Here is an 11,405-nt window from a genome sequence, read left to right on the forward strand (position 1 = left end):
GAGCATCCCCTACTGCTGGCCAGGATGGGGGGACAACTAGACCAACCTTCTCGTGCTGGAGGTTACGTTCTACTAGGGAATAACCATGCACAGACCAAATTGAATGCAGGAGAAATCTTTGTCATAGCTGTCTTTTGTTCTTCTATTATTTGTTTCTAGTCCCACTAGCTTAGTCATACTTGGTTATATTTTAAAGAGTTGTAATTATAGATAAGGTTGGTTTCAAGCCCGGTGCTGTGAGAGAAGAGTTCAGAGAATCATTAAAGAAGCCACTGGCAGTTATGTAAAGCAGAATGCTCCTCAGACTGTTAAAACTTTTTAAATGTCACAGTCGTCTCAGTAGGCTTTTAAATAAGGATGTCCCTGTAATTTGTATCATGTGCATTCCTAAGGGCCAAATCAAACTATTTGCCTTCTTTTCCCAATTAAGTAAGATTATTTACATCCCACTGCTAAGTAGAAGTCCAAAGCAACATTATGCTAACATCTTCTTAGCCTTATTGCTATCAGATCACACATACACAGCCCTAATTACCCACTTAATAGCCTTATGCTGCATGTATACTCAGTACTGTAAGGATAACATTGCTTAGAGATTGGGCAGTGAAAATGAATATGCAACAATAAGTGACAAATAATGAATAAAAAGGTAAAAAGGGAAAGTATGTGGCTTTACATTTGTAGAGCATCAGCTGTATGTAATAAACTTACATTTAGCATGTTAGTTACTTCTGTGCATAAGCCAAGTTTACTCTTCGATCCCTTCTTTATTGGAAGCAGTAACTGATTCTGACATGCAACTCTCAAAATGACAGCATTAGACCAATTTACCTGTGCAGTACAGGAGCATGAACAACGCTCTTGAAGGAATATGCTGAGCTCGTTTCCTGATCGACAACTTTCTTCATTTGTTGCTCTGTGTAGACGTACAGAACTCCAATACTTACTATATTGTATCGTATTTTCAACATCAAAGGCGTAATCGTTATCATTCATTATTTATATGACCATTTTTAAAAGTAAAAATGACAAAAATCACAGTAATGCAACAATATATTCTATGGAGTCTAACTGGAACAAATTTTATTATTTTTTTTTCTCATCTGGCTTAAGCAGAAGCTGTTTAGCTCAGGAAGCGCAAGCAGAGAAACCTACAGAAAACCTTCCTGATAACTATGTTGGTCTTTTTCACAGTGCTCGGGGACAGCTGTACAGTTGTACGCGGTGTAACGCTGTCACACCATTAGCTGTCAGCTCAGCACACAACATCTACATATAAAAAAATGAAACATCACTATATACTGTTGAGGCCAGAAGCACCATCTGGTTGGCAACAGACAGAACTAAAAGGTGACCAAGTAGCTAAATAAAACTAGCCGATGATGCTTCACATTAGAACATCAGCATGACTCGGAGTAGTGTTAGAAAACCATACTACAGTGTCCTTCATCGCAATGCTTCTACAAATAAAGTCAGCAACTACTTAATATTTCTGAGCTGCCAAAGTCATTCTTGAATGCACTGATCTTGGATATACAGGCTACTTACCAGGAGCACATCAAAGGTGCAGTGGCATCCCCCTTGGTTAACATGAGTTAGAACTGTCTTTGTGGAGGGCTCTCGAACTGTTCATATCCTTGCATTGGCAACCATTTGGAAACCTTATCTAATTAAATTTCTTATCAGTTGTCCTCATTAACGTGTGGACACAGTATGGAACCAAGGCGACTACAGTCAGAGGCATAGCTGCACTCTTACAAAAAGAGAGAATGTAGAACAAATACTCAGTATGAGTAGGTATCTTAACAAAATTATACAGCTGTAGTGTAGCTAAAGAAGCAGCTATACACAATACACGGAAACTTATCTTACAGCTATTTTTACCTTTGCAGCTGGTGATGAACATTTCAGAATTAATACCAATACCTAAGCCAAAGAATGCACCTAAATTTCTCACCAGTCCAGCAAAGGGAGTTGTGTCAATGTTTATCCAGTCCGGATTGGCACACCACTTCTTGGCCTTTGGAACAGACCACAGCAAGTCAATATCGAGAAGCCTGAGGACTACATAAAAACCAAGGGCAAAGATGAAAAGAAATAAGTTTGTCTTGATGTACATTCTCAAGCTTGCCGTCTGAATAGCAGGGGTATGCTCAAATGCTTCTGCCACGAGAATTCCTGTGGATAAGAAAGTCAGCGTTACAGGGAACAGCACACTAACAAACAGGGAACAGCACACTAACGTGTTAAAGAAGTACTTCTTACAGTGCCCCTGTAGGATTTGACTTTATGAAGACAGAAGAATACACATATGTATTCGTACGCATTTCTAGAAATACACATATAAATCTGTATTCACATACACAAAAAATTTACCACTTCTGTGGTAGATGAGAAAAGACTTTTCTCCCACTCAAAACTGCTACATTTGGAAGAGAAGTAGTATTAAATGCTAAGTGCAACACGTTTTTCTTCTGATAGGAGACATGCCTTAGGCTAGACTGCATCTCCCACGTGACGACCTATCTGATACTAGCGGTAAACTACAACATTTCTTTTCTAGAAGAGACCTTCACTCAAAGGCTGGTACAACGGTGCACATTTCAACACCAGTTCCCACCCAGGCTTTGACTGCTGAAGGATAAGACACAGAACGCAACTATCTATCTTCTGTCTTATTCCACTTATCCTGGTTGTAGAAACGGACAGCTGGACTGCAAGCCGCCCTCCAGTGCTGCACAGGCCTGTTTGTATATGTTAAAGAGAATGGGAACTGGCAGCCGCTGCTGCGTGCTCTAGTCACCCTCCTTGAGATCAGACAGAAGCTAGAGACTGCTCAGACTTTGAAGGTGCTAAATACCAATTTGAAACATACTGAACTCTGAAATAGGTACTTTATGTTCTTCAGTCCTTCTGGGCTGTTTGCACTGCTAATTTCTGTTTTGCCCCAGATCTCTGGCCCGATGTTTGTCCACACTGCACACATGGTAGTTTACTCCTTGACACCTTTCAGAATAAACCAAATTGCCCCAAATATCTTTCTCCAGAGAGGAAAGTCAGGGCTGTATAGGAGCAATTTCCTCCTTGCTACCTTCCAGGCAGGCAGCAGATAAAGATCAGATGTAGTCGGTACAAAAGAGATAGTGCTAGCCTACAGTGCTGGGGAGAAGAACTCAGTCAGCAACAACCTGCACGTGGACAAGGGCTCAATTCCTCTGTGAATCACAAAGACAGCAGATACATACTGCCTTCCAAAAGCTGCAGATGTGACAAGCAGGCCGTCATCTTGCAGAGACTGCAGAATACCGCTACAAATGCAAATTGAGAAGCACTGCTCAAAACCTATTTCAGAATTCTTAGATTTATCGTATGCGAAGGAAATTAAAATCAGCAACATTACCAGCAAACACTCCAAGAATGACTTGATGAGGGAAATGCGTTGCTATGAATACTCTTGAGATGCACACACTGATCTGAATAATCCAAAAAATAATCCAGAGTAACGACCATGTCAGTCTAAGAGGAAAAAGAAAGATGCTTAAAAATTAAGACTCACCTCATAATTTAAACCAGGTGCATTTGTGTCAGGCTCATATTTTAACTAAGCAAAGATTTACAAGTAGAGAAGTTTAGAGTCATAGGATCAAAGATTGGACGTCATACTAAAATACGAGCAAGAGTAGTTAGTTAGATACTCTTGCAGCCACATCCAGGGCTGCAAGAAGAGACCTCAGCAGTTTCAGACCTTGACACTATCATATTTTAGTGATGAAAAACAAGGTAAATTAAAACTATTGCCTTGAACATATTTAGCATCATGAAGGCATACTGAAACACAAAACATCATTAATTTGGTGACAGAATCCACATAATATAGGGACAACTTTGCCAAGCTTGGAAAGCACAAAGTAACTACAGGGCTTCCCCACAGTGCTGAATAACCTGGTACGCTGAACACTGCCAGCATTACGTGTTTGCTTTAAAACAGGGGAAGAATGACTACCACGGAAGCAATAAACTTTTGTACTAATAAAAACAAGATCCAACAGTGAAAAAAAATGATAGGATGTAAAATTTCTGACACTGAAGACCTGATGCAGTCTTTAATAGGAGACTGATTCAGAGATTGTGATGCCATGTAAGTTATTAAATGCCAACCTATAGAAACGCATAATTCTTTTTAATGTTCTTTGTCTTCAGTTGAAGCCAATGAAGGTGGTTGTTTTCTGTTTTTTGTTTTTTTGTGGCAAACTGGATAAAAACCTACTACGAATATTTCATTCAATTAAGTCCATTATAAGCATAACACATTAACAAACATCAGTATGAGTTACCATCATGGAAAGATACTGACCTGTGAAGGGTGGCTGCTGATTTCTCTTTCCACCTCACTGTGTAGCTAAGTGCTGCCGTTACCATCACATACCAGACACAGGAAGATCCCATGGCGTGTCCAGATGGGCTCCCTAATAAAAACAAGAGGAAAAAGTTAAAGCTTAAAAATGGTGATTATAACAGGCACACAGAAAATGTCTACTTGCAGTTACTCAGGCATCTAATCATTTAGGAAAAAAAAAAGGTTAACAGTCAGAAAGAATATTAACTACTTCTCAAAGTTTGTTTTCACAATATAATTTTTTTAGCAGATTCATCTGTGTGGAATCCAGAATATATATATCCAGTAATCAGCAGCTAGCAGCTTACCCATATTATACCAGTGTGAGCTGCTATCTTGATCAGAAAGCATGGCATTTTTCCAAGACTTAGACTTGGACTGTGGTTAAAAAACGGCATTTAGTTGTTGGTGGAATACTAATGTCTTTATAAAATTGTCATATTTTTACAGCATGAGTTGCTCAATTTTTTTTTTCCCCCCAAAGAGCCATTGCAATATATAGAACATGAGATGACAAGTTTGAGTAATACGCTTTTTTTCTGCAGCAACATGCTTACAGGGAATGTGTCAAACTGCTCTATTTCTTTCACACACATTAGGGTATGGCATACCTCAGCTAATAGGGGTTGAAGACAACTCCATAAAGGTGAGCAGCCAGAGGCCTGATTCATGCTGAAACTTGAGCTGTTATTCTGTTACCTTGCTGTTACAAACACTAGAACGCCTCCCAAGGCTGTAGCGTATAATGTACAAGTTACATATCCATAGGCTACCTCCTATTTTTAATACCATATAAAATATTCGTAAGTCACATCCTCTGATTACCCCCAAAGACACCATACGCATCACATGTTCCAATGCAATCTCCAACATTTCTTACCTGGTCCAGTTTCACATGTTATAGGGAACTGTTCAAGGCATGGGCTTGACTGATTGGGATAAATCATTGTTTCATGCACCCACCAGTAGGGACGGTGGCCAAATAAAATCCTAACAGGAAACAAAAAAAAAAAAAAAAAGAAGCAGAAATGCAACAAAGAGTTTTTATGTAAGAACACCTCAGCAAAGCGTGATAAATAATATCACACTGAACACAAAGAACTATACTGCCAGAATTGTTGTCTATCAGTGCTATAAGTTCTTGTCTCAGCAACATTTCATTTCAAACTTATCTTAAAATTCCTCACCGTGAAATCATGTATTAAAATTACAGTGGGAAAGTCTACTGCTACACCACCTGCAGAACGCTTTCCAAACCTGAGGAACACATGTTAACCATCGTTAGAAATAGCAAATTTTAGAATAAATACAACTTCTTACCATTTAAATATGAGGTTGAACCAATCACCAATGACTGCCACCCATATCATTTTAGTACCAACCACTTGGTTGAGCTGAAACCAAAGAGGAAAATAAAATGAGAATATATTCCGAGGATCTCCAACATGTGACATAAAATTAAGGAAATCCTGGTAAGCCCTGTAGTCTCTCTGTAAATGCTGAATGATAAGCACTCCGTTGCTATGAAGGAGATCCATCTTAATTGATTAAACTGTATTTCAGTTCCTTTAATAAAGTTCCTTTAATCCTAAGTTTCTAGTAAGAGAGAATGAGAGCCATGGAAGGGAGCTATTAAAAAGTGAGAGAGAAGGTGATTAACGTTGCCTTTATATTGTACCGGTGTGGCATACCCTGCCATTCCTGGAACACGTGGGCCTGAATCTCTGCGAAAGCACATGAGTCTGTTAGCACTGGAAAGCTCGTCTGTTTGCAAATTTTAATTGGAGGAAACTAAGTGAAGTACATGCTGATCAGCAGCAAATTGTGGGGAAAGTTTTATGGAAACACAATGCGTGACTTATGCAATCCTTTGTATGAACAGTTGGAACATGTTTGCTTGAATTTTTTCACAGTCCATTTCTCTGCAGGATGGACATCAGTAATGTGTATACTTCGTTAAGCGTTGCCTGTATAAAGGACAGAAAGAATACGTAAATGATTGGTCCCTGCTGAACTGTCATTAGAACTGTGCATCTCAGCCTGAAGTACAATTCAGCTACCATACTGCATCTAATACGTTGCACAATGCATTTTCAATCAAAGAAAAAACAATGAGCATCCATACATTAACAATCCTGCTGAGCACTAGATTCATTTTTAAAGAGACCATTTTCTCAAAGCATTGAAAAAAAATCATCTCCTTGATGCAGGAGGCCACGTTAACCCAGGGCACGCTGCAGATGACACTTAGCTTCCAAACCACCTCGTTCAGTTTCACCAGTCACACACCTTGTTTATTTATGTTACACCAGTGCTACACGCCTGTGCCAGGAGCTGACCCTGCCCTGCTGCAGACCCTGGCCTGCTACCCAGCCCAGCAGAAACGCTTCGCAGTGCCTCAGACCAGGCTGTGAGGGTTTTCCTGAACTATTTCCAATGAGAAGCACTTGGGTCCACCATGATCAACAGCCAAAAAGAGACTGCTGAGATCCTGTCAGACAGTGAGATTTTAAGAACACAGAGCAAACAACACAGTAACACACATCGGACCTATCAACATTAGTATTAATAAATACATCATACATAAAGATCATATTCATTTGTAAGGTGACTTGGTGAGAAATGCTTTTCCCCAGTGATTAAATGGACCCAAGTGTCTGATGATAGCATCATCTGATACGCAAGCTGTATGCAGCACATCGTTCTGTACATTCACTGAGCACCTTCGCCGCCCTCTTTACCACACAAGGCTAACCCATACAAGCTGCAAGGCAGACAGGAACTACTTCTCTGGTTCTGCTGAAAGGAGAATGAATTGCTTAGCAGGGCTTTATGATGTGTGGTCAGGGCAGTCACATGGAGCCATTAAGTAGATTCAACAAACAAGGTATGATCATTAAATGGACTTAGAAGACCTCTCCTCCTGACACAATCTCACCTTTACTTAGCTATTATTAGTTCACTTTTAGAAACATTTTAACAGATGAAAAACCTATACTGCTTGCTTCTCTAGTTGCATTGAGTCACACAGAAAACCGTAAGGTTAAAAAAGAGCATGAAAATTCTACCAACTGTTTCCGAATAACTACCAAAGTACTTTTCTGTACAATGAATTATTCACTTGGTTTCAAGGAAAACCCTCTGAAAAACAAAATTCCAAGACATTTCAGAGAAAGTATTTCCTAGCTTTTCCATTGCAAATATACGGGGAGGTTTGTTTTCTCACAGCCCCATGGCTTACACAGCTCATCAGGGTGTCAGGGAAAGGGACCCCATGCGAGTAACCTGGTGGGAACTAACCAACATTCTGTCTTCTCCAAGATCTTTCCCAAGAAACGATTAGTTCAGAAACATCTTTTTCAAATGACTTTTTACACAAATTTAAAGCATCTCTCCTTTAAAGGTAAGTAGGACTTGCAACAATCACTCTTTTATACTCATCTGGGTGTATGCAGCATGTAAGAAATTTGGAGAACCTGAGCTTTCATCTGTTTTTCAGTCTAGTTTAGGAAGAATAATTAGCTTTAAGTATTATTCTAACACAACTGTAATGAGGTAAGTCTAAATAAATACTGTTTTGTCAAGAACAGTGTTTTGCAGTAAGTTCCAGTCAAATGCAGTTTAGTGCCCTCAGGAGAACACGCACTAGAATAGGTCACCCTCTGGTTTCTCTGGAATGCCATCATTACATAACGGTATCAGAAGAACGTGCAGGACCTTTCCATTAACTTTTTGTATGCTTTTACTATTTCTGGATATAAAAATACATCAGAACATCTGCTCAGGCAGAACCCTCCTCCTCGGGCAGATCCACTCAGGCACTCTTTGGGCTTTCCAGATGCTCCACTGACACACAGACTGAAGGAGCATGTCTCAGCAACACTTCAGTGAGGTACCCTCCAGCTACAAACGCTAGAGCCCTGATGCTTGTTTTCACTGTAAATATTCTGCTGCTGATTCATATGCTGACTATTACCTTTCTGCTTAGATAGAAAGATAACCATATTAGAAATAATGAATACATCATCATTATACTGTTAATGGGTAACAGCAAACATATAAATAAACTTCAGTCTTCTACATTCCTTCTGACTGTTTCAGCAGTTCCTACTTCACATCTAAGATACACAAGAGGAGTCATGTTTATAAAAGCTGTTTTTTGGGGGGTAAAAGAAAAAACAAAAAACAAGCAGCAACTACACAAGTCCACAGCTGACAAACAGAAAGGAGGGGTTGGGAAGAGGTAAGCAGGTTTCTGCGATGTAGGCAGCTCAGGTGATGTTCTGGTGGTGCCTGGAAGCTCTCACGATCCTGCCTCATCCAGCAGGCACGGACAGCTGATGTGTGGGTCACTGCTGTCGTGCACGTGGCATCTGGAAACACACCAAGGGCTGAGACACCCAAAACTTCCCAGCAACCAGCAAAGACAAGAGAATCATCTATTGAAATACTGCATTTAACACGATTTTGAAAACCAGCAATGGAGAGCTACTTCCTCAATAAACTTTTTCTTCATTTTCTGTGCAAAGTGCTGCAAAATGATCTGTAACGCTCCCAGTCTTTTGAATCGCTTGAGGTAATATATGAAATAGATTTATTTGCTGTATTTTAGTGAGTGGAAATGCAAGGAAAACTAATGATCTGCATAAAATGGTAAAAAATCATTCAAAACACTTTCTGACATCAAAGACTTTGACATAAAAAACCCTTTAAAATCGTTTCTGTTCACATGAAGAGATTTTAACTTACTTCAATTCTCCAAGATATGCAGAAACAGAGATTATAAAAATTGTTATGTATTGTTGGTAATAATACAAAAACAAAATCGCGCTGATGAACCACAGAAGGAAGAACAAAATGTTGACAGCTACTATACACCTACACATGAGAGAAAACATTATATAACCAATGTCAGACGTTGCAAAGCAAATGTTTGCAAGGGAAAGAAAAGCCGTCAAAGCAAACATCTTCTAAATCGCTGTTAATGGGAGCCTATGTACTGCGCCCAACTTTCTGCTACATTATCTTTAGTTAATTGAACAGTAACATTAATTTCCACATCACTGTTTTCACTGGCACTGGACCAGCTAACAAGGATTAACTAGCAATTTAGTGAGCTCACAAGCAGACTCCCCATACAACAGTGGACAGCTATTTTCTTGGGTACAAATGTTCTCCAAATGGAGACACTGAGAAGATGTATCTTAGTTTCAGGTTTCAGAACAGAAGAGTCTTTCAAGAAGCTCTTACTTTCCTTTCCTACTTCATGACCTCAAGCATTCCTCGTTGGACCCATGACACATGGTGAACATCAGACTTCTCTGGGCTGGACTGAACAGTGGAGAGTTAGCACATGCTAACACTAACTGCTTTCTCTTGGTTCCAACACTTTAATCCAGTCTTTCCTAGCTACTGTAATTCTTCATTCCTTGAGATAAATTTAGCTATGCAAATAGAGGATACTACACAAACTCCCATCTACAGTACAACAGTAACTGCCAGATGTTAATACTGTATGTATTTGCATTTGCTTGTACATGTAATCATTTAAATGATACAAACAAAACATAGAACACAGTTCTGGCATATTCCTGAAACTGTCAAAGCTAAAGGATGTTACTATAATTTCACGTATGAGGAACTACGTTTTTGGTAACACAAGCAATCTAGAATTTAAGAGTGAGTAAGAAGTATGACCCAGCCTTCAAGTTCCACGATCTGCAGGAAGTAATGGAGTCTGAACCCATTAGGGCAACAACCTCCACTACAATTTTTTTTTTCCCTTTCCCGTAAGATCACTTATTTACCACCACTCTCTAGCCTCTGAAACAAACCCTATACCAACAGTAGCCCAGTAAGATCAGAAGCCTGACAAGAGAAATAGCTGAGCCTGCTTACAAGCACCAGCTCCTCAGTTTTATGTTCCTTGAGCAGTTTCCACCCAAGCTGCAACAGCTTCCTGACCCTGAGATGAAGCTCTCACATATCCCCATCTTCAGCACAATATCAGGTAAGGACTTGTAGCTAGCAATACAATAAAGCCACAGATTTCTCTTTGCAGAAGCATGCCCCTCAGCCTGATTGCAGGCATATGTCACCAGCTGGTGTCACCACACAACCTTAACCATGTTATACGCACACAGGCCCACAAAGAACTGGGAAATGCAGACAGAGGGGAATCAGAACAATTGCATTGCCTGTAGCAAATCTCACAGGGATACAAACAGGGTGTGTCAACACCTCCTTCCATGCACAATTACTGCGTGACTTGAATGTGACAGACATTTGGAAAAAACACATTTCAGAACAAACACCTGAGCCAAAGTTCGGCTGGGTTAGTTTTTGATGGAATGAGACTGTCAAAAGACAGAGAATTTAGGGTTTGTTTAGATTTGTTGAATTTATATTTCCTTAACTACTAGATTCAGGAAAATTGCAAATTCAGACAGTTATGAGCCCAAAGAAGAAAGGCAGTTTTGTCAAGGGCAACATTTAAATATAATGTTGGCAGTGCTCACTCAGCTAGGTCTAAGGTTGGGTCGGGAAATGAACAGAATCATAGAACGCCTTGGTTTGGAAGAAACCTCAAAGATCATCTAGTTCCAATGCCCCACTGTGGGCAGGGTTGCCAAACAGTAAATCAGGCACTAGATAAATTTGCCAAGGGCAACATCCAACCCGACCCTGAAGAACAGCAGTGGTCCTAGTTTAAAAAGTCATGTGTTGTGCCCAAATCAGTATGTGGCCTGGTACTCACAATAACCAGCCCAACCTTATTACACACAAGCCTCAAGGAGATGAGGAACACTGGTCTAGTGGTCTGAGTTTTAGGACTGCTAGTGCTAGGAAACCGTACTACAGATGTCCAAGTCCATGAGACAGAAGGGCAATGGGGCTGATAAGCACTATCCACCAGCAGTAACTTTGTGCAGGAATAACACAACCAACAGTGCCTTCAGCTGACATCGAGCTTAGTGCTCCAGGGAGGGAAGAGTAATTAATGGCTTCC

General features: G+C 40.0%; 1 protein-coding gene across 1 annotated transcript; it reads right to left on the bottom strand.

Annotated features, from left to right (window-relative positions):
• Positions 1–1,065: 1,065 nt before the first annotated feature.
• On the bottom strand, positions 1,066–5,963 carry G6PC2 (glucose-6-phosphatase catalytic subunit 2). Its single transcript, XM_065750490.1, has 5 exons — positions 5,717–5,963; positions 5,277–5,386; positions 4,355–4,466; positions 3,401–3,516; positions 1,066–2,178 (listed from the first exon to the last, which is right to left on the bottom strand). The coding sequence occupies exons 1-5, from the start codon at positions 5,932–5,934 to the stop codon at positions 1,667–1,669; spliced, it is 1,068 nt and encodes a 355-aa protein (XP_065606562.1). The 5' UTR covers positions 5,935–5,963; the 3' UTR covers positions 1,066–1,666.
• Between the last annotated feature and the right edge of the window lie 5,442 nt (positions 5,964–11,405).

This window comes from Cyrtonyx montezumae, unplaced genomic scaffold (genome assembly GCF_038088225.1).
Source record: "Cyrtonyx montezumae isolate F1298 unplaced genomic scaffold, pur_monq_1.0 scaffold_7, whole genome shotgun sequence".
Lineage (NCBI taxonomy): Eukaryota > Metazoa > Chordata > Aves > Galliformes > Odontophoridae > Cyrtonyx > Cyrtonyx montezumae.